The 24,342-nt window shown below is 43.8% G+C and overlaps 1 protein-coding gene across 2 annotated transcripts in view; it reads left to right on the forward strand.

Annotated features, from left to right (window-relative positions):
- The window catches only part of susd2 (sushi domain containing 2), a 99,058-nt gene that overhangs the window by 33,694 nt on the left and 41,022 nt on the right, over positions 1 to 24,342 (forward strand). For both annotated transcript variants that reach the window (XM_072247502.1, XM_072247503.1), the window contains 4 exons: positions 233 to 400; positions 1,069 to 1,243; positions 8,986 to 9,187; positions 10,853 to 10,938. In XM_072247502.1, coding sequence (XP_072103603.1) covers positions 233 to 400; positions 1,069 to 1,243; positions 8,986 to 9,187; positions 10,853 to 10,938 — 631 coding nt within the window. The remainder of the gene's footprint in view (positions 1 to 232; positions 401 to 1,068; positions 1,244 to 8,985; positions 9,188 to 10,852; positions 10,939 to 24,342) is intronic.

Consider the following 24,342-nt stretch of genomic DNA (forward strand, 5'->3'; position numbering starts at 1 on the left):
AGTACATGATATGTTATCAGAACTCTGATCACCCAGTGTCCATGCTCCTAGAGAGGAGCCCAACTCTTAAGGAGTGTTGGGGGAGACAGTTGAAATGTTGATGTTGGAGACTTGTCAGAAATATATGTTCACTGTGAGTGTAGTCTCCCTGTCTTTATGGCGATGTCCAGCATTAACTGCCATCCGTAAACTATTTTTAACTCTTCTCTGTTGATCCTCCTCAACCCTGCAGTGCATCACGGCAAATTTCCAGACTCGAAGAAATGCGTTTTACAGAATGGAACCAAATGGCAGTACTACGGTACGCCTGGTGTCACCGGGACCCTAACGCTGAATTGGAACCGTTTGTTACTCCCAAGCAAATTTCTAAAAGTTGAGCTCTGGGGTTACATAGAAAATGGTAAGTGATCATTTTGTGTTGTGTAGTCGGATTAGGATTGTACACGTTCTAGAACGTCAGAATCAGCATCCTGATTGTGACCTTAGATGCAATTGTACCTTTACCTCTCACATGTAGGTTCCCACCAGGATCTCCTGAGTCCTCCCAGATCCCAAAGATGGACGGATTGGTTGATTAGTAGATTAATTGGCCACTGTGTATGTATTGGAATAACTTACAGGGATGTAGGCATGGGAATGGAATGGTGAGATTGCTTATAGGCTGCATGATGTCTTTCTACCTCAGAAGGGAATCAAGATAAAATGGGCGATTCCCACTTTGCTCCACTTGTGGGACAGCTATAGCAGCCAACCCTTCCACTTAGATGGGCAGCTTATCATTCCAAACCCCCTGAATCTTCACTCACAGCTCAACAATACAATCCCAGTCGCAGAGATTGGGACCATTAGCTTGCAGGTGAACTTTGCTGGGAGCAATCTGGTGGTGGTCAAAATGCTACAGACTGCAGATTTTAAGCAAATCCCTATTACACATATAATGAACTCCTTTGGTCTTTAAATTCAGGGCAATGGCACTTCGGGTTTACAAACTTTACATGGGAAATGAGTGATTTTGTAAATGTAATTTGAAATAGCTCCCTCTCACTGCTTGCGTACGTATTCTGCCAGGTACACCTTATTCAGATTCCTGGATGGGGGAATGGACGTACCTGTACTCAATTGGAGAAAATGTTCAAAACAATGGGACATTCACTTTCACCCCCAAATCTGCTGCAGAAAAATATTTGCAATGGGAAATTGGAATTTTACGGCTCATTGACCAGAAGGAAAAAGCTGGTGCGCTGTGAGTATTAACTTATCTCGTCATTGGTGTTGGTATGATCAGAGGTTTTCAAGAGTACAAGCTGTCCCCAGGTTCCAAATGCCCAACTTATGGACACCCATTCATATAAATAAGCTCCCATAATATCATTAAATTCAAAAGTGTGACGTATATACATGTGTTAATTCCTACGTTTGGCACAACTAGTTTTCTTTCTCTGCCCTTTCAACAATTGTACCTTTTCATCAGCCTTTGATGTCATTCATGTGGAGATATGTATTTTCTCGTTTATGGACAAAATTGACTTATGAGTGTTTATAAAAATGGAATCTGTTCATTACCCAGTGAGGGCTTTTACCTGGATGATAAGCTTGTGTTGCAGTCAATAGTGATTTTCAATTTCTGTTCAATAAAACTAATCAAAGCATCGAACTGCACTCAGAGGCCAGGCCTTGAACAGCAGTCAAAGAATGTTGAGTTATTTCAAAATGTCTCTAAATGTTAAAAGTATATCAAAACTATTCATGTACTTTTTGGTATATTATTCATTTTGGATTTAAAAAAATAGCATTTTTTAACTAGATTAAAAAATGACAAAAAGAAATCAGTTTAATTAAAACACCATAAATACTCATAAATAATTTTAAAAAATTAACATGCATTTCAGAAATCAAAAGAGTGCAGGTACAGGAAAACTAAAATTTAAAAAAAAACTCATCAAGTTGGGCAGCATCTGTGGAGAGTGAAGTCAATTAAGTTACCAATTCATCTTCACCAGACAGATGAGAGTGCTGATCAATCCAGTCAAAGTTGCTGCAAAATTCAAACTTTGACTAATATCTTTTACTTTCCTTTACATTCCAGAGGCAGCTTTTAAGGAGGTGTATCATAGGAGCTGCTCCTGGTTTTATTGGGAATTTTTCCAGCAATGTATTATGCAAACCCCACTTAATGATTTGTTTGATAATATCATCTCTCATTTATCTATGTTGGATCTAAACAATGGGATCTTTTGAGTACACAAAGTTATAAAGATTAAAATCAGCTCCATATCAGTTAACTATCAGGTACAATCTTGGAAACCATCTCTTCCTTGTGATTATATTGCAGAATTTATCTTTCTTTCAGTGTCACCACTGGGTAGTTGGTAGCACTCTCAGTTTTGAGTCAGAAAGATGTGGGTTCGAGCCCCACTTTCCAGAGATTTGAGCCCACATTCCAGCTGGTACAAGCTGAAGCCAGTGGTTGTCTGTAAGTCCATGAACTTATTGTAGGCATCGGCTCTGGTATAATGAGAGGTTCTCAACTGTCATCCAGCCTCTACGTCTTCAGGAAGCTGAAGAAATTTAGCATGTTCCCACGGAATCAATCCCCCATAAAAACATTCTGTCTGAATGTTTAACAGCTTGGTATGGTAACTGCTCAGCAGTGACTGCAAGAAACTGCAGAGTTGTGGAATACATTCAATGGCCACTTTGTCGGGTAAACATTCTACCTGCTTGATAATGCAAATATCTAACCAACCAATCATATGGCAACAACTCAATGCATAAAAGCATACAGACATGGTCAAGAGGTTCAGTTGTTGTTCAGACCAAACAATAAGAATGGGGAAGAAATGTGATCTAAGTGACATGGACCGTGGAATGATTGTTGGTGACAGACAGAGTGATTTGAGTACTTCATAAACTGCTGACCTCCTGGAATTTTCACGCACAACTGTCACTAAAACTTTAAGAGAATGCTGTGAAAAATACAAAGAAAACATACAGTAAATTGCAGTTCTGTGGGCAACAGTGCCTTGTTAATGAGAGAGGTCAGAGGAGAATAGCCAGACTGGTTCAAGGTGACAGGAAAGCAACTGTAAACTCAACTAACCAGGTGTTACAACAGTGGTGTGCAGAAGAGCATCTCTGAATGCACAACACGTCAGACCTTGAAGTGGATGGGCTACAGCAGCAGAAGACCATGAACATACACTCAGTGGCCAATTTATTAGGTAAAGAGGTTACCTAATAAAGTTGTCACTGATTGTAGTTCATCACAGGAACCTGCCTCCCCTGCAAGATCATAAGAAGGTTGGTTGTGAGGCCAAGAGTCCATCACATCATACAAGAGGTTTGTTCAAGTGGTTTAGAATGCCTCTAACTGTCTACATTTCCAGTGTGACATACTGCGTCCGGTACTCCCGGTGTGGCCTTCTATACATTGGTGAGATCCAACGCAGACTGGGAGGCCGTTTCGCTGAACACCTACGCTCTGTCGGCCAGAGAAAGCAGGATCTCCCAGTGGCCACCCATTTTAATTCCACGTCCCATTCCCATTCTGATATGTCTATCCACGGCCTCCTCTACTGTCAAGATGAAGTCACACTCAGGGTGGAGGAACAACACCTTGTATTCCGTCTGGGTAGCCTCCAACCTGATGGCATGAACATTGATTTCTCTAACTTCCGTTAATGCCCCTCCTCCCCTTCTTACCCCATTCCTTAATTATTTTTATTCCCCCCTTTTTTTTTCTTCTCTGTCCATCTCACAATCACTCCTTGCCTCTGGGCTCCCCTCCCCCTTTCTTCTCCCTAGGCCTCCCGTCGCATGATCCTCCCCCTTCTCCAACTCTGTATCCCTTTTGCCAATCAACTTTCCAGCTCTTAGTTTCTTCCCTCCCCCTCCTGTTTTCTCCTATCATTTTGGATCGCCGCCTCCCCATCCCATTTTCAAATCTCTTACTATCTCTTCTTTCAGTTAGTCCTGATGAAAGGTCGACTGTACCTCTTCCTATGGATGCTGCCTGGCCTGCTGCGTTCCACCAGCATTTTGTGTGTGTTGTCTACATTTCTGGCTGCCTCAGTAATGCAGCTGGGATACTCAAAGACCTCACCCATTCCAGACATTCTCTCATCTCCCTTCTCCCATCGGGCAGAAGATACAGAAATCTGAAAGCACGTACCACCAGACCCAAGGACAGCTTCTATCCCACTGTTATCATCTCTTGTACAATAAGGTGGACTCACAGTTTGCCTCGTTATGATCTTGCACCTCATCATTTACCTGCATTGTACTTTTTGCTAGGTTTTACATTTTATTCTGCATTGTTATTGTTTTACCATATTCTAGCTCAATGATTTGATCTGAATGTACAATATGTAAGATAAGCTTTACCCCCCGTGAAGATGCACCATGGTAGCACCCAAAAAAAATTTCCCAGTTGGCAATCACACTTGGAAGAAAGAAGTTGACTTTTATTTTATTGAGATACAGCATGGTGTAGGCACTTCTGGCCCAACGAGCCGTGTCTCCCAACAACCCTCAAGTAACCCTAGTCTGATCACGGGACAATTCACAATGACTAATTAACTTGCCACATCTTTGGACTGTGTGAGGAAACTTGGAAGTTGTTCGTTTGCGCTCAGGCAGCACACGGTGACTGAACCTAGCTGAGGAAGCAGCCAGAGGAGCCAAATCAGATGAAATGCCCTCATCTTGTCAACTGAGGAGAAAATGGGGACCTCTCTCCTAATGGTTATCCTTCAGATCAGTCATTTTACGTCTCTTATAAATGCTAGGATCACTCTGTTTTGTTGTTTGTAGGATGTAGATGGGTGAATGTTGTGTTCTGTACACTAGAGAAGTACTAAGTGACTGGAAAATACTCTGAACCATTTTGTGGTTGTGAAAGCTCTTCCTTCTTTTTCTATCTGCTCTATATGTCAATACTATCTCAACTCTGCGGAAATTGTTTGTTCTAGGAGATTTCCAGTTTTTCCAGTTACCTTATAGCTACAGTGGAAGAGGAAATTAATATTGGCACAAAATGAATGCATGAACAATACATATTAAAGTCTATAATGGTGGAACAATCTCATCAGATCATCAGTCCCTGGCATTAGACTGGTTTAAATCCTGGAGTGAAAGGTGAGAAGTTTGTCAAGGGAGCAATTAGGTATGCATTTGTGTTGGCCAGTGGTTAGTGGGCATCTTGAGTGAAATGATTTTTCTTTATTTTCTCTTGAATTTCAAGTTCCCTCAATTCTGCTGATTGAGACTTTTGTTCAGTAGACACGAGGAGTTCCGGCGGGGTTGGTGAATTGTGATATATCCTTGTGACATTATAAAAGTGGAACCAAAGACACCGTAGAGATTTACCCAGCTTCTACCTGGTTGTTGCTGGTATCACTAAGCAGACCTTGGATGGTAACTATTACAACTTCATTGGAAAGTCTGGTGGTTCTGTCCATGTTAGAGTGAAGAGTTTTGACCTCTCTCATCTGATACTACACCGTGGCTGGGCTCAGGAGAGGACTGGTGCAACTGGCCAACACTTCCATGCTGGAAAGGATGGATTCCACACGAAGACAAGAACAAAGCTGAGATGACTTTTTATCTGGCATCTGAGGTGGATTGGTTAGATTCATGAAGTCATAAGAGTTATACAATGTGATAACAGGCCCACCACACCAACTTGTCCATGCCAAGCATAGCTCTGTAAGAGCTAGTCTCATTTGCGTGCATTTGTGTTGTTTTAGGCATTGCCTGTGGTCTGCCACATTATGGTCCTCTCCTGAGACTTCTGGGAGCAGAACTAATGCACAAATACTCTCTCCAGTGATCTGACCTATAAGTCCCAGTCTTATGGCACAGAAACAGGCCCTTCAGCTCATTGCATCCATACTGTTCTCATTGCACATCTACACTAATCCATATGCTAACTTAGGACTACATTCTTCTATATCCTGCCTATTTAAGTGTCACTCTGAATGCCCTTTAAATGTAGTAAATGTAGTACGTTAATGTAGTGAGTGATGGTTTCATCTTGGCCTGGTTGCAATCCACCTGTTGACTCATCATGTCCCTAAACTATCCTTTGCTCCCTACCAGTGCCAATGACCTGAATTGGCAGAAATAACTGCCGGAGCCATTGATACAATCTCTTCTTCCTCTTTGGAATGGAGAAGCCTTGTTGTAAAGCAGGGGTCCACGGACCCCTTTCTTAATGTTATCGGTCCATGGCATAGAAAAGGTTGGGAACCCCTGCTGTAAAGTATAAGGATGTGGCAAAGGCAAAAAGAATGATGGGTAGGAGGGAGACGGGATGTGAAATGGAGGGTCAGAAATGATCTCAGATCCAGTGCTGGATATTGGCTCTCTGGTGATTGAGCCATAATGACTACGGATTAAAGATCAACTTTAACTGGCCGTTTTCATTTACGTGTATTTGGGATTTGCTGTGGTGTGTTGGTGCGACATGCAACAAAAACAACAATACTCAACAACTATGAAGAATAACAATAAAATTGGAGGATAATGTACAGATATGGAATAAAACAGTGGAGGGAGGAGAAGATGGCGACGCGACGCAGTGCGCGCAGCTGCTCCGAATGATATCATATTTGTGAAGTAGGTTGTCGTGCACAATCCTGATTTGATGGAGACAGCTGTGAGAAGCACGGAGGAACATCTGGAGAAACTTCTGAAATGCCCGCTTCGCTGCTGCTGCTACTGTGCGATCGAAAATCTCCGGAGGGAAAGCCCTAAATCCTCGGCATAGCCTTTTGGGGTTGCTGGGGCCGGGGTCGAAGTGCTCGGCTGAGATGGTGCACGGTGCTCCGTGTCGGAGGGCTGGTCAGAGGCTCGGAATTTTCGGACGGACTCTGAGTCGGACTGTGATCGGATGCTTCTGGGATGCAGCATCGGCAAGTTGGTGGCGCTGGAGGTTTACCGTCTGCGTGAGATGATGGGACTTTTGAGAGACTTTGAGACTTTACCGTGCCCATGGTCTGTTCTTATCAAATTATGGTATTGCTTTGCACTGTTGTAACTATATGTTATAATTATGTGGTTTTTGTCAGCTTTTCAGTCTTGGTTTGTCATGTGTTTCTGTGATATCACTCTGGAAAAGCATTGTATCATTTCTTAATGCATGCATTACTAAATGACAATAAAAGAAGACTGCATCTCCTCACAATCTAAATCTAAATGTGTATAAATACATAAATACCAAAACTTATTTCCACTGTGTGGATAGTCAGAGGCTTTTTCCCAGGGCTGAAATGGTTGCCACAAGAGGGCACAGGTTTAAGGTGCTGGGGAGTAGGTACAGAGGAGATGTCAGGGGTAAATTTTTTACGCAGAGAGTGGTGAGTGCGTGGAATGGGCTGCCGGCAACGGTGGTGGAGGCGGATACGATAGGGTCTTTTAAGAGACTTTTGGATAGGTACATGGAGCTTAGAAAAATAGAGGGCTATGGGTAAGCCTAGGTAGTTCTAAGGTAGGGACATGTTCGGCACAACTCTGTGGGCCGAAGGGCCTGTATTGTGCTGTAGGTTTTCTATGTTTCTATGTAAACAGCATTATACCAAGTTTAAGTGTGGTGCAGTGACTGAGGTTATAGATAGACAGGGGGTGGGGAGATAACTACAATGGTTGATCAGAATAATTACCTGGGGGAAGAAACTTTTAAGGTGAAGTTTTAGTTTTAATAGCTCTATAATGCTTTCCAGGAGACAGTGTTTGAAAAAAGCAGCTTGCAGGGCGGGTAGTGTCCACAATGATCTTTCCTAACTGCTTCTCTTCAATTCAGTATAACCTAGAGGCAGGTATATGGGTGCTCGTCTGCTGTTGCATCCTATATTTTTGCACATCCTTACCCTGCAAGAGTATCGATGACCGTGCTGGCAGGTGTACGGGTGTGGCATATCTACCTTTGTTGAATAGCTGTAACTGTGTGGTAGGTTGATAAGAACTGTTACCGTTTCCACTAGCCTGGGCCCCAGTAACTTTTCAGACACTCACACGCTCAGGTAGGGCATTTCTCTCTCTGGTCACTGCCTCAGTTCACCACTTCAGTCCATCCTTAGGTGACCCATGGGTCTCTGAGCTTGAACATAGAAACATAGAAAACCTACAGCATAATACATGCCTTTCGGCCCACAATGCTGTGCTGAATATGAAGTTACCTAGGGTTACCTATAGCCCTCTATTTTTCTAAGCTCCATGTACTTTTCCAGGAGTCTCTTAAAAGACCCTATCGTGTCTGCTTCCACCACCGTTGCTGGCAGCCCATTCCACGCACTCACCACTCTCTGCATAAAAAAACTTACCCCTGACATCTCCTCTGTACCTACTTCCAAGCACCTTAAAACTGTGCCTCTCATGATAGCCATTTCAACCCTGGGAAAATGCCTCTGACTATCTTTGCAATCAGTGCCTCTCATCATCTTATACACCTCTATCAGGTCACCTCTCATTCTCTGTCACTCCAAGGAGAAAAGGCCGAGTTCACTCAACCTATTCTCATAAGGCATGCTCCCCAATCCAGGCAAAATCCTCTCTCTTGTTTCTGCTCCCGAGTTGCCCAATGCTTCCTCCATGGTGGGAGAGAACCCTTATCACCTCTTCTTCTTTAAGAGGGGCAAGTAAGAGGTAAATGAGTCCTGTTTGTTCTGGCTGGTGTCTGTGACCCGTGAAGCTCTTCACATTTAGTGTGTGCAAGTGGAGAAAACATCACGATTGGCATTTTCCAGCTGGTCACGTATGAGCGTGTCGTCGTCGTCATGGCTATCCCTCGAGGTCGAGGGTGATGGTCTACATTATTTACAAATGGAACTTGAACAAAATGACATAAATGCAATGCGCCAATCCATTTTAGTTTCTGCTTTCTTGCAAAATAATTTATAGGCAACTGCCTCTGTGCTTTCTATTGTTTTGAGCTGTTTACAGAGGAAGGAGATAAGCTGATGGTTGTGGTATTTTGTTTTGGCTCAGGAACGTGAGAGCACTGTGGAGTCCAAGCCACGCTCTCGCCTGGCACTTGGGGGAGGATTTCCGAAGAGATTCTGCAGCCTGGGCAAAAGAGAAGTGCCTGGACTGGGTCAACCATGAAAAGACCCTTCCTGACTTCCTGTCGGAGATTGCAGATTGCCCGTGTACGCTGGCGCAATCCAGAGCAGATACAGGTCGATTTCATGTAAGTGCGTTGTTTCACTGAGGTGAGGGCTAACGAGATCTACTTTAATTTTCTTAGCTGCCTGTACTCCCACATCTCTCCGCAGACTGGTGGGGCATCAGTTATCCACAGTGACTGCCCTTGCAGCTTGAGCTCAGCTTGGTCATAATGTGAATTCCTTGGTTTCAATGACAGGAAAGCCCTGAAACTCTGTTGGAATTCTGACTGGCGAGAGGTTACCATATCTGCCCCTACCCACTGCCTTGCTTGTTGTTTGATCTTAGGAACTATCTATGCTGCAAAACTTGTGGATAAAACTCTGTGATTTTTGATTTTAATGGCTCATCGTCACTTTCCAGGTCCATTCTGATGCCATCAAAATTGGACTTTCTTCTGTCCAGTTTTACGTTGGCTCCCGATGTGGAGTTGAGGAGGGGCGGGCTAGGACCAGAGGTCACAGCGTCAGAATACAAGGACATCTCTTTAGAACAGGGCTGAGGCAGAATCTCTTTAGCTAGAGGGTGGTGAATCTGTGGAATTCTTTGCCACAAGCGGCTGTGGAGGCCAATTCATTCAAGTGGAGGCCGATAGGTTCGTGATTAGTAAGGCTGTCAAAGATTACAGGGAGATGGCAGGAAAATGGGGTTGAGAGGGGTAATAATCAGTCATGGTGGAAAGGCAGAACAGACTCGATTTGCTGAATGGCCTAATTCTGCTCCTATTTCTTATGGTCTTACGGCTGGAGATTCTCGGCTTGACAGTGATGAGAGAAAAGTATTTCTAATTTCCTTTCTTTGTTTTGCCACTGTTCTTTCATTGTGCAGCAGCGTCCCAACAATGTCGGTCCTGACCTGCACCTAATCAAGATATGGATTGCGTACTGTGGTGCAAACAGCCCTTTCAAATACAGCAACGTCACAGGGAAGACCAGGCAGTCAAGACAGTGACACGGAGGTGCAGCAGTTAGTGCTGCTAGTTCACCTCACCAGAGGAGGAGCATGTTCTCCCTGTGACAGCACCGGTCTCCTCCGGGGCCTCTGGCTTCCTCCACATCCCAAACGGGAGCTGGTAGGGTAATGGGCTGCTGTAAATTATAGGCATAAGACCACAAGACGGAGTAGCAGAATTAGACTATTTAACCCACTGAGTCTGCTTAACTATTCACCCACGGCTGATTTATTTTTCTGTTCAGCCCCATTCATCTGCCATCTCCCCATAACCTTTTGATACCCTTATGAATTAAGAACCTATCAACCCTCGCTTGAAATATACCCAATGACCTGGTGGGTGGCAGGAGACAACAGAGGAAAGTTAATGAGTCTGTTAGAGAGGGATAACAGGGGAATAAGTGGGGAAAGGGGAATAATAGGATTGGGAGTCAGCATTGACTCAATGGGCTGAATGGCCTCCTGTGCGGTGAGGAATTGGAGAAAAAGAATGTGGAATGTATAGAGAAATCTTTTGAGTAATGCCAATTTTTTTTCCTAAGAATGTTAGGGATGCTTTCAACAGAATTCACCTCAGGATTCTTTCTCCCTTAAGTGAAAGCTGGAACTGTGATCGGCTGTGGTCCTCATACCCACCATAGGACCTCAGGGACATTGACAGAGTTCTGCTGATGTTGGAGTAGTGGACGTGAGCTCAGAGTGAGGGAGGATTGACTGGTGGATCTCTTTTCTAATGCAGCCAGACTACGGGTGTGACATTGAACATGGGAGTGTGTGCACCTACCATCCTGGGGCTGTCCACTGCGTTCGAGCTATCCAAGCAAGGTAAGCTGAGGCCTGACTGTGTGTGTGATGTCAATCATAATTTTTGCTTTGCCGTTCAGCCGTTTGAGTGGGCAGTATGCCAAATACTGATCCAGCTCAGCTCCTGCCAGATTTGTGGGGGGGGGGGGGCCCGATTTTGTCTCCTTCACCTCTTAGCTCCCGTTAGAGGTGAGACTGGGGAGCGTCTGTCCAGTTCCTTGAGCACTAATCGGCTGTAAGTTAGTTCTGTGATATCTAGAAGTGATTTAGGCTCCACATGATTACAGGTCTTCTGTTACTGATGAAAGCCATCGCCAGTTTGGCCTGTATTGGTGGCCTCACTCAGAGAGGCCTGGGTGCATGAGAAAAGACGCAGACCTCTTAGTTTCTGAACCTGTCCTGCATTGATTTAGATCAAGCCCGGTGTGTCTCTGATGTTCAAAAACAGAGCACTAAAGGAACTCAGCAGTCAGGCAGCTTCTGTAGAGGCAGAAAGTGCCACCTTGAACTATTTATTTTTCCGGCAGCATAACGGTTAGTGTAATGCCTGCACCTTTGACCCTCTGAGCTCTTACAGAATTTTGTTTGTTTTTCTGGATTCTGGTATCTGCAATCTCTTTTGTTTGTATCCAGTGTTCCAAAGGAGTCAGAGCCAGTCTCTCTCGCGCTCTCTCTCCCTCTCGCTCTCACTCTGAATGTGGGCATTTTCAAATACACAAGTTCCTCTTGCACTTGTGGAGCGAACTTCCCACATTCTTGGGTGCAAAACTGCTTCCTGGCATGGCTCACAAATGACCTGTCCCTACTGGTGGGGTTTATGCCACAACAAACCAGATACTGGAGGAACTCAGCAGGTCAGACAGCATCTATGGAGGGTGATGGACAGTCAGCCTATTCTGTATTCTCCCAGCAGAGGGAGCACTTTCCCCCTCCTCTGCCACATTCAATGCCCTCCTGATACCAGCAGCATGGATTTGAGCTTTTGCAATAACCCGACAGCTTTTCATGGCTGTTTTCTGTTGGGCCACATACTGAAAAACGCATTGAATTCCATTTCTTAGCAAGTTGTATGAGAATTGAACTCCAGGTTGCAAATTCAATACCACAACCTGCTTTACATATTCTGGTAACGTCCTCCCCAACATTTCAACCCAATTAGAACTAAACTTGTTACTGAAACTTTCAATAGGGGGGTGGTTATATATGGCTCCTGGTATTTGCTTCAGAGCTGTGAGCTTCCTGTCTTTAAAGTAGTCAAGTATCTTGATCAGGCACTGTAGAGCTTTCAGCTGTTCACTATACTTTCCTCACATTTATTAAACTGCTAATGTTATCTGGGTGCCAAATGAAAACTGGCTGTCTGCTAGCAGTTCAGATCTACACGTCCGTTGTGTCAATGTGGAACATTTTGTTCGAGTCGTAGTTCTGAGTCAGGACGCCACACCGTCTTGGATCTCCCACCACTTACCTAGATTACAGCAGTGGGTTCACGCCCAGTTCTGAAGTTCTTAGGAGCACACTTTATTTTCATCGATGCAATGTATCCAACGCTGCTCATGGCCAATAAATACCTGAGATTTGGAACAGGAAGCAGGAGAAAGTTGTTTAAACTGATCTGATTTCTCACGGCCCTCATTTGAGATTTAATGTTTAGCATTTTTGAGTACTTTGTACAATAGGCGTCCCACTAATGTTATGTCCCTTTTTTTTGCTTATTTCATTTTTACACATGTCTGAGCGGGTATGTTCTTGTTCATTTCATTGTTTGGTTTTGAAAATTTTTGAAAATAAAGTATAAAAAAAAACTGATCTATGATGTATCTGAATTCATATCAACACTTTACGTTCCATCTGGGTAGCCTCCAACCCGATGGCCTGAACATCGACTTCTCTAACTTCCGCTAAGGCCCCACCTCCCCCTCGTACCCCATCTGTTACTTATTTTTATACACACATTCTTTCTCTCGCTCTCCTTTTTCTCCCTCTGTCCCTCTGACTATACCCCTTGCCCATCCTCTGGGTTTCCCCCCCTCCCCCTTTTCCTTCTCCCCGGACCTCCTGTCCCATGATCCTCTCATATCCCTTTTGCCAATCACCTGTCCAGCTCTTGGCTCCATCCCTCCCCCTCCTGTCTTCTCCTATCATTTTGGATCTCCCCCTCCCCCTCCCACTTACAAATCTCTTACTAGCTCTTCCTTCAGTTAGTCCTGACGAAGGGTCTCGGCCTGAAACGTCGACTGTACCTCTTCCTAGAGATGCTGCCTGGCCTGCTGCGTTCACCAGCAACTTTGATGTGTGTTGCTCATATCAAGAGTGTTGGTTGTGGCAGAAACTAAGTTGGTGATCAACAATGAATATCAGATATAGGAACAAGCCTCTAAATGTGAGAACAAGTGTGTGGAATATCGATACTAATGATGATTGATTGAGACTAAAGGTCTATTTCCCAATTATAATTTTCATGTTTTTTTTCTATCTGAGTATGGTGATTCAATGAAGCATTGGATGCCCACTCCTTCAGAGTCAGGGTCAGGTTCACTATCACTGACTGATGTTACAAAATTTGTTGTTTCGTGGCAGCAGTACACTGCAATACATAATATGTACTACAAATTAAAATAAAACAAACAAAAATATATATATGTAATTAAATAAGCAATGTCACGGTGAGCACTGGCAATGACTGAACCCAGTGTGGAGGGACGGCAGACTCCCATGTAAAGACGGAAATAAAAGGTTATACATGGCAATTCCAACAGAACTTTGGTGGCACGACCAAGTTACACTGCGAGACAAATCGTTTTCAACACAAGGACTCTGTAGTGACCGCCAAACAGCAGTCCACATTAAATAATCACAGCATGCGGAAAACCCGTGCCAGTCACAGTTAACAACAAGATTAACCAGAAAGCGCCAGGGCTTAATGACTCTTATTAAGACAACAATTAGTAAATACAGGTGCTTGAAAGACCTAGAAGGCCAATGCACTGTGGTATGCTGCAGAGGCCCACAGGGCTCATGAGAGTACCTCTCTCCCTAAGTCCAGCACCTGACGGCCCAGGGAGCCCCGGGGAGCTTGGGATAGGGCTGGAAAAACTCGAGACAGACCTGATGCTCTTGAGACAGGGATGGATAATTCAAAACAGACTTGATGCTCTTGAGATGGGGCTGGAAAATTTGAAATAGTGCATATAACTCAGGAACACTGCATATATAACTCAGAAACATTGCATATGACTTGAAAACACAGGAAACCTAGTGAACCTTGTCGACCTAAAGAACCCTAGAAAAAATCTTGAATGCAGATTGTAGACGGGAGAAGCTTGGAATGAGGACTTGAGACACTCAGAATGTAGACTCAGGACATGAACGGAATAAAGGAGGCATCCTCGCCTCCAGCCGGTTGTTGTAAAGGCTGCTGTGGTACCTCTGCTGGATCTATTGATCGCAGAGTCCTTCTGTCATGGTGAGAGCTGACAATGACTGAACCCAGGTGCAGAGGAACGACAGATTCCCATGTAGAGAAGGAAACAAGAGCTTATAGATAAGAACTCCAAAAGAGAATCAATGGTGCGACCGAGTGACAAATCATCCACAACACAAGGACTCCGCGATCAGCGCTGAAAGAGGGTGCGCATTAAATAATCAGAGAAAGCGGAAAACCCGTACCAGTCACAATTAACTTGACAAGATTAAGCAGAAAGCATAAGGGGTTAACAACCCTCAGCAAGACAACAATTAACAAATCTGGAAGCCCACTGCTCTCTAGCATGCCACAGAGGCCCGCAGGGCTCATGACAGAGCAGTGTGAAAAGAGAGCGAAAATAGTGAGGTAGTGTTCATGGGTTCATTGTCTGGCTGGAAATCTGTTGGCCAATCTCCCTCCCTACCTATTCCAAATTATTGGTAAAAGAATCACTTTCACACTATCTGGATCTGAAACTACATTGTAAATATTTGCTTGAAATCCAGCTTGATGTTCCAATCAGAAAACATCTGGTTATTTGACTTTTTTTTAAACACTGATTATAAACCATTGTGAATTGAAATCCCCTGTTTAATATTATCAACCATGTGTTCATGTGACCCTTTAACACAGTTGGCATTTGTATCCCAGATGGGAGTTTTAGGAACAAGGAGACAATTCATGCCTCAGCTGTGTCCTGTCTTTCGGTTAAGTGATTATTGATCCAATGTTCCTTGAGCTACTTCACACCATTTTACTCGGCATAGTGCAACCGGAATATAGACGCACTGATGTAAAGTAGTTTACCAGATTGATGCCAGAACTGAGAAGTTATAACTATCAGGAAGAAACTGTACAAGCTATTGGAATTTTCTGCAGAAAATTGAAGGCAGTTGTGTGACTTGATAAAGATCTTTAAAGCTAAGAAGAGTTGAAAGAGGAGAGGTTGAAATGGTTCTTCCATGTGTGCAGTGCAATCTGAGGAGAGCATTCTGACTGGTTACATCTGTTGCATGACTGACATAGAGGGGCCACTGCACAGGATGAGAAAAAGCTGCAGAAAGTTGTCAACTCAGCCATCTCCATCGTGGGCACCAGCCTCCCCAGCAATGAGGACACCTTCAAATGGTGATGCCTCAAAAAGGAGGCCCCCATCATTAAGGACCCCCATCACCCAGGACATGCCCTCTTCTCATTGCTGCCAACAGGGAGAGCCCAGAAATAGACTCTCAACATTTTAGGAACAGCTTCTTCCCCACTGCCATCCAGTCTCTGAACAGTCAATGAGCCCATGAACACTATATCACTATTTTTGCACTACTTATTTAATTATATACAGTACATATCTTATAGTAAAGAGAAACATAGAAAACCTACAGCACAGTACAAGCCCTTCGGCCCACAAAGCTGTGCCGAACGTGTCCTTACTATAGAAGTTACCTAGGGCCCTCTATTTTATTAAGCAGCATGTACCTGTCCAGGAGTCTCTTAAAAGACTCCATCGTATCCACCTCCACCACCGTCGCCAGCAGCTCATTCCATGCACTCACCACTCGCTGCGTAAAAAACTTACCCCTGAAATCTCCTCTGTACCTACTTCCAAGCACCTTAAAGCTGTGCCTCTTGTGATAGCCATTTTAGCCCTGGGAAAAAGCCTCTTGACTATCCACATGATCAATGCCTCTCATCATCTTATACGCCTCTATGAGGTCACCTCTCATCCTCTGTCGCTCCAAGGAAAAAAGGCCAAGTTCACTCAATCTATTCTCATAGGGCATGCTCCCCAATCCAGGCAGCATCCTTGTAAATCTCCTCTGCACCCTTTCTGTGGTTTCCACATCCTTCCTATAATTAGGCGACCAGAACTGAGCATAGTACTCCCAAGTGAGGTCTGACCAGGGTCCTATATAGCTGCAATATTACCCCTCGGCTCCTAAACTCAATCCCATGATTGATGAAGGCCAGTGCACCATATGCTTAACCACAGAGTCAACCTGCGTAGCAGCTTAAAGTGTCCAACGGACTCGGACCCCAAGATCTCTCTGATCCTCCACACTGCCAAGAGTCTTACCACTAATACTATATTTTGCCATCATATTTGACCTACCAAAATGAACCGCTTCACACTTATCTGGGTTGAACTCCATCTGCCACTTCTCAGCCGAACCTCTGACAGCCCTCCGCACTATCGACAATGCCCCCAACCTTTGTGTCATCAGCAAATTTACTTACCCATCCCTCCACTTCTTCATTCAAGTCATTTATAAAAATCACGAAGAGAAGGGGTCCCAGAACAGATCCCTGAGGTACACCACTGGTGACCGACCTCCACGCAGAACATGACCCGTCTACAACCACTCTTTGCCTTCTGTGGGCAATCAGTTCTGGATCCACAAAGCAATGTCCCCTTGGATCCCATGCCTTCTTACTTTCTCAATAAGCCTTGCATGGGGTACCTTATCAAATGCCTTGCTGAAATCCATATACACTACATCTACTGCTCTACCTTCATCGATATGTTTAGTCACATCCTCAAAAAATTCATTCAGGCACAGCCTGCCTTTCACAAAGCCATGCTGACTATTCCTAATCATATCATGCCTCTCCAAACATTCATAAATCCTGTCTCTCAGGATTTTTTCCATCACTGAAGTAAGACTCACTGGTCTATAGTTTCCTGGGCTATCTCTACTCCCTTTCTTGAATAATGGAACAACATCCACAACCCTCCAATCCTCCGGAACTTCTCTCATCCCCATTGATGATGCAAAGATGATTGACAGAGGCTCAGCAATTTCCTCCCTCGCCTCCCACAGTAGCCTGAAGTACATCTCATCCAGTCTCGGTGACTTAACCAACTTGATGCTTTCCAAAAGCTCCAGCACATCCTCTTTCTTAATATCTACATGCTCAAGCTTTTCAGTCCACTGTAAGCCATCCCTACAATTGCCAAGATCCTTTTCCGTAGTGAATACTGAAGCAAAGTATTTATTAAGTACCTCTGCTATCTCCTTCAGTTCCATACGCACTTTTCCACTGTCACACTTGATTGGTCCTATTCTCTCACATCTTATCCTCTTGCTCTTCACATACTTGTAGAATGCCTTGGAGTTTTTCTTAATCCTGTCTGCCAAGGCCTTCTCATGGCCATTTCTGGCTCTCCTAATTTCATTCCTAAGCTCCTTCCTGCTAGCCTTATAATCTTCAAGATCTCTAACATTACCTAGTATATTTTATGCATTGCACTGTACTGTTGCCACAAAGGAAAAAAATTCACCATGGTACTAAACCTGATTCCAATTCTGACATACAGACTCCCAAGTGCCCCTAATCACCAGAACGATATGCTAAGTACGGCCTGCTTCACACAACTTTTAACCATCAGAACTCAACTCTGACTTGTCATGAGGAGATATTGGGGTAGATGACCGAGGTAGGGTCTAGGAGTATCTTAAAGGGGGAAAGGGAGGTAGAGGTGGACAAGTTTAGGAAGGTGATTCCAGAATTTAGGGTCTTGGCAGCCGAAGATATCAACACTAATAGTGAACCAAATAAATTCTGTGATGCTGCCAAGGCCAGAATTAGGGGAGCACACATTTGGATAAGCAGGTCAGCGCTGTGAGGATCATGTTTTATTGATTTATCAAGTGCTTCAGTACCGTACAGCCCTCATTGTGGGCGAAAAGCTCCGTTCAGTGCAGGTTGGCACTTCCATTGTATCCCGGATAATGGACTACCTGACTGGCTGATGAGTTTGTGTGGTTTCAGAGCTGTGTGTCTGACATGGTTATAAGCAGCACTGGAGCCCCACAGGGGACTGTACTGGCTCCCTTTCTGTTTACCCTGTATATCTCAGACTTTAGATACAACACTGAGTCATGTCATCTACAGGAATTCTCTGATGACTCCGTAGTAATTGGGTGTATAAAGGGAGGATGGGAGGATGAACACAAAGCCCTGGTGGGGACTTTGTCAAATGGTGCAAGCTGAATCATCTGCAGCTCGACATCAGTAAGACAAAGGAGATGGTGATGAACTTTAGAAAGACTATGCCTGCACTGCTCCCTGTTACTATTGGTGAGGATGTGGATGTGGTGAGGACCTACAAGTACCTGGGGTAAACCTGGATGACAGACTTGAGTGAGGCACCAACACAGGGGCTGTGTACAAGAAGGGCCAGAGTCGCCTCTACTTCCTAAGGTCCTTTGGCGTACGCAGGCCTCTCCTTCACATGTTCTACCAGTCTGTTGTTGCCAGTGCAATCTTCTATGTGGTAGTGTGTGTGGACAGTGGCATCAACATGGGTGATGCCAACAGGCTCAATAAACTGATTAGAAAGGCTGGCTCTGTTATAGGAATCAAACTGGACACACTGGAGGTTCTGGTAGAACAAAGGACCCAATGGAAAATCCTTGCAATTCTGGACAATGTTTCTCACCCTCTACATGCCACCTTGGCTGAACAGAGGAGCACTTTTAGTAATAGACTATGACATCTGCACTGCTTCAAAGAACGCTATATGAGGTCATTCTTACGCTCGGCCATTTGACTCTATAATGAGTCAACGAATAGAATATTTATTTTAATTCTTACATCCAAGGGAGTAAAAATCTTTATGTTGCATCTCCATCGCAATGTACAAGCAATAAAGAGGGGAAATGTAGGAGGATATTGGCCAAGCACTAAGATTGCATAGATAATTGTTTTGTATACCTGTCTGTACAGTCAGGTATGCAATCAGATCAACATGTATTGATAAATCTGATGGCCTGGTGAAAGATGCTGTCCCAGAGCCTGTTGATCCTGGCCTTAAGGCTGCTGTACTGTTTGGCAGATGGTAGCAACTGAAACAGTTTGTCGTTGGGGTAGCTGGAGTCCCTGATGATCCTTTGGGCCCTTTTTATGCACTTGCTGCTGTAAATGTCCTGAATAGAGGAAAGTTTACATCCTCAGATATAGCTGGGGAAGTGATCACCCCCCCCCCCCCGTTAGATTGTTTGAGGTAACTTATTTTTTATTCTTTGTTACTTCCCTTCTAATATTTGTATTTTTTTTATATATCTGTACACTTGTAATGCTACTGTGACACTGTAATTTCCTTTGGGATCAATAAAGTATCTATCTATCTATATATCAGAGGGTTATGGGACTAGAGGATATTAGACATAGTCATAGAATAGTACAGAGTATTATGTTGTGCCGACCCTCAAACCCTGCCTCCCATATAAGCCCCCACCTTAAATTCCTCCATATACTTGTCTAGTAGTCTCTTAAACTTCACTAGTGTATCTGCCTCCACCACTGACTCAGGCAGTGCATTCCACGCACCAATCACTCTCTGAGTAAAAAACCTTCCTCTAATATCTCCCTTGAACTTCCCACCCCTTACCTTAAAGCCATGTCCTCTTGTATTGAGCAGTGATGCCCTGGGGAAGAGGCGCTGGCTATCCACTCTATCTATTCCTCTTATTATCTTGTACACCTCTATCATGTCTCCTCTCATCCTCCTTCTCTCCAAAGAGTAAAGCCCTAGCTCCCTTAATCTCTGATCATAATGCATACTCTCTAAACCGGGCAGCATCCTGGTAAATCTCCTCTGTACCCTTTCCAATGCTTCCACATCCTTCCTATAGTGAGGCGACCAGAACTGGACACAGTACTCCAAGTGTGGCCTAACCAGAGTTTTATAGAGCTGCATCATATTTCTGAGAAAGGTGGGGAGAGGGAGGGATGAGGGTCATTGAGTGAATTAAAATAGCATGTACTTTAATGTTGGGTCATTGCTTAACAGGGGAAACATCACAGATCAACAAGCTCAGAGGCTAAAGCCATAATTTATCTCAGGGCCAGGAGCATAACTTTGCTGTTGTGAATAGTTTAAGATCCTTTGAGTGAATCGTAGGTTGAATCTACAAGCCAGGACATTTGTTCAGCCAGTGGTGTAGTGAGTGATCCCATGTACTGCCCTCTATTAGCTATTGACTATTGGACCTGTCTGCTTTCTGAGTGGGATGAGATGTGATTTAGAGCTTGGCATTCCTCTAATATTTAGTCTCCTCAGCTGAAGCGATCGCATCGTTACCACATTGCCACGTGTGGTGGCTGGCTCCCAGACAGCCAACTGGTTCAACGTTTTACGATGCACTTCATTGACTGCTGACTGCTTTGAGATACCTTGAGGTCTTGGGTGTGGGCAGTATAAATAGATATATTGTCTCTGTTATTCTGGGTCACTAATCTTAACACTGGGCCGCTCACACACCACCTGGAAGTGAACCCGGAAGTGCATCAATCCAGTCATCCCTGAACAGGTATTCAAGTGTCACAGGTCAAACCCTGGTCATAAAAGCGCCATTTGATGAATGTCAATAATAATTGTGCACATATTTTCACTCAATATTCTTTATTGTGATTTATTTGCAATTCTAGGTTCAATTGTTTTTGAGAATGTGAGAGAATCCCAAGGGTGTAGCTGATTGTGTGACTCTTTTTCTCTGTCTTTGACTGCCTTATTCCTGGTTCTGTCAGTCTGTTGTTCTCCATCTCTCTTCCAATCTCCTCCTCCTCTCACGCATACTCACTCTCAGACACGGGCCCCATCTAGTGGTGATACTGAGATGGTGCAGACTGCTCCTTCAGTTGCTAACCACTTTGCTACCACATCATCGGAATCAGCTGGGGCAGGTGGCTCACTGGGGAGAGAAAGATCAGTCCGCTTAATAATTATGTTGTGCATTGAAATTTCTTCTCACGGGGGTGGTAAGTGTCTGGAAATCTCAACCCCACATCGTTGCGCAATGAGATCATAAGATGACCTGATAGAAGTTTATAAAATTGCGAGAGGTGTAGCTAGATTAGATAGCTGATATGTTTTCCCCAAGGTTAAAATGTACACTGAGTGACACACTTTATTTCGTACCTCCTCTACCTAATAGAGTGACCACTGAGTGTATGTTTGTGATCTTCTGCTGCTGTAGCCCATCCATTTCAAAGTTCGACATGTTGTGCATTCAGAGATGCTCTTCTGCACACCACTGTAATTTGTGGTTATTCTAGTTATGGTCGCCTTCTTGACAGCTTGAATCAGTCTGGCCATTCTCCTCTGACATCTCTCATTAACAAGGCGTTTTCACCCACAGAACTGCCATTTACTGGACTTTTTTTTTCGCACCGTTCTCTGTAAACTCTAGAGACTGAAAATTCCAGTGGATCAGCTGTTTCTGAGATACTCAAACCACCCCATCTGGCACCAACAATCATTCCACAGTCAAAGTCACTCAGATCACATTTCTTCCCCATTCTGATGGTTAGTCAGAACAACAACTGAGCCTCTTGACCATGGCTGCATGCTTTTATGCACCGGGTTGCTGCATATGATTGGCTAATTAGATATCTGCATGACCGAGCTGGTGTAAATGTCTACCTAATGGGATAAGCTCAAAATGGATGTGCTGGGTAATTTTTATTTACGCAGAGAGCAGTGAATCAGATCGGATTCAAGTTTATCATCACTGATGCATGTCATGAAACGTGTTGTTTTGTGGCAGCAGTACAATGAAAAGCATAAAAATATTACTCAGACATCCCACCCTGCAAAAACTCATTTCAGGGAGGTAGCACCTCCGCCCCCTGCAACCCCATATCCCCCCACCCCCGGTCGACTTCCAAAGGTGTACGTAATACTTTGTTTAGTGATTTTGTCTAATCTGTAAACCAAGTTGGGTATATGCAGAAAATATGACATTAAAATATGTACTTATATTATCACGTTTATTCTATTACAACTTTAAGCAAGTCTACAGGGAGTTTGGCATCATCACGTAGGACATCAATAGAGTAGCTCCTTAGCAGCTGGCTAGCTAGTTTAAATAACGTTAGCTACGCTAATTAACGAATGACACCTGTTAAACTCACCTCAACATGTCTTTTACATTTTAACCCACCATGGGCAATAGAAAAGTCACTGTTGCAAACAGTGCAGCGAGCAACACTGTCATTATTTTTGAGGTCGACTGTAAAGCCCGCCCACAGAGAAAACTGGTAGGTTTACTGAGCACGAAGAGAGACCAATCAGGATGCTCCCTCTCGCTCTTGCTCTCCCTCTCAAAAAAAATTGATTTGCGAGATATTGTATATAATTTCAGGGAGCCGCTATCAAGATGCGGGAGACTCCCGGAACCCCCGGGAGAGGTGGGATGTCTGATTACTGTAAATTAGTGAGCGCCTGGACTGTGCTGCTGTGGGTGATGGTGGAGGCAGATACCACAGAGGTTCTTAAGAAGCCCTTAGACAGGAACATGAATACGCAGAGAAGTGATGGATATGTGTAGCCAGAAGGGAATAGTTTATTTAAATATTCAGTTTAATTAGTATGACACAACATTGAGGGCTGAAAGGCCCCCTTCTGCGTCCCACTGCTCTCTTTTCCAAGTATTTCAAGTGAAGACAGATACATTTTTGAAAGCAGGGAACTGGCGCAGATGAGGAAGTGATGGCTGGTGTGGATGAGCCATCCTGTTTACTTGTGAACAAGTGGGGCTGATCTGCTAGCCCACTAGTTTCTGGTAACCACAATACTCATCAATGTGATCTGTGGTGTTGCAGGAACTTGCCTCTTACTAGTTTGGAAAGTTCGATAGTTCCTTATCTCACTAAAGGCTTCACAATTTTACTGTCATATTTGGCTCTGCGTCACCTGTTCCCTCACATCGATTTTCTCTCATTTGCTCCTTTTCCCGGAATGCTTCAATTTACATTTCTCCCTCATGAGTACAACTGTTTCATATTGTTGGCCCTGATACTTCTGCGATCCAGAGGTTCTTTGGAAGTCAAGTCATACTTATTGCTTATGATTGTTTTGTTAGTGCCACAAGTACAGAAAACAAATAAGAAAGAGGAGCCAAGAGAACAAAGAAAAAAGATAAAGGAAAAGCCAGTCATGATCGTTTTATATTTAGACCAGAGATAACCAAGATTCCGGAGATAACAATTAACCCTATAAGATAGCCAGATTCAAGTAGTGCGACATCTGCTACTGAAGACTAAGAAGCGTATAGAGAAATACAGCAACATCTGTACCGTAACTGTGGAAAATTCACTGAATAATTATTTGTACAATGTATAGGTGATTATATAAAAATACAAGAAAGCACAGGAGAGTTAAACTACAAGAAAAATATGAGGAAAAATTGCAATTCTTCACCCCTCCCTGTTTCCTCGGCCTCCATCTCCTCACTTAGATGAGGTATATGTGATGCACTATCAATTACTCCGAAAGACTGGAAGTAGAGTAAATACTGGAAGGCTTTTATTTGCAGTAAAATGTGACCTCGTCCATGCTGAGTATCTGCCCTGGACGGAGAGGAGGAGCAATGGCACAATCGCCTTTATTCAGGGGTCTGTGGGAGGAGCCACAGGAGCTGTCAGCAGAGGGGTGTGTCCAGACGGGTATCCCAGTTACAACATATATATATATGGTTTACCACAATATGTTCCTCCTCCATTTTGGGATGCTTAGCTCTGCCATTAAAACCTTACCTTCTGAAGTCAAAACCCTAAACACTGGAGATCATTCCTCTGCCTCATTGCGTTCTTCCTTTTATCCGTGTAAAAATCCACCTCATTGACCTGGGATGTAGCCACTAAAAGGGGAAATTAATTTTTGTGCATTTAATATTTAAATAATCTTTGAATAATCTTGTATATATTATTGTTTGATTAAGCATTCTTGCTTGTTTAAATAGTTAACTAATGGGTTATATGTAAAAATATGTGAATTGCATACGTCATCACCCTACCATGTGCTATGTGTGCGCCTCGCTTAAGGTAAACTGGAAGTTAGACCTGTATTTCTGGGCTCCCTTGCCTTACTTTGAATTGGATTAATGTTCTGAAACTATAAAACATAACATGGAAGATTGAAGACCCAATTCTATTTCAAGGGTGGGGAGAAGGCGTCC

This window comes from Mobula birostris, chromosome 31, assembly GCF_030028105.1.
Source record: "Mobula birostris isolate sMobBir1 chromosome 31, sMobBir1.hap1, whole genome shotgun sequence".
Classification (NCBI taxonomy): Eukaryota; Metazoa; Chordata; class Chondrichthyes; order Myliobatiformes; family Myliobatidae; genus Mobula; species Mobula birostris.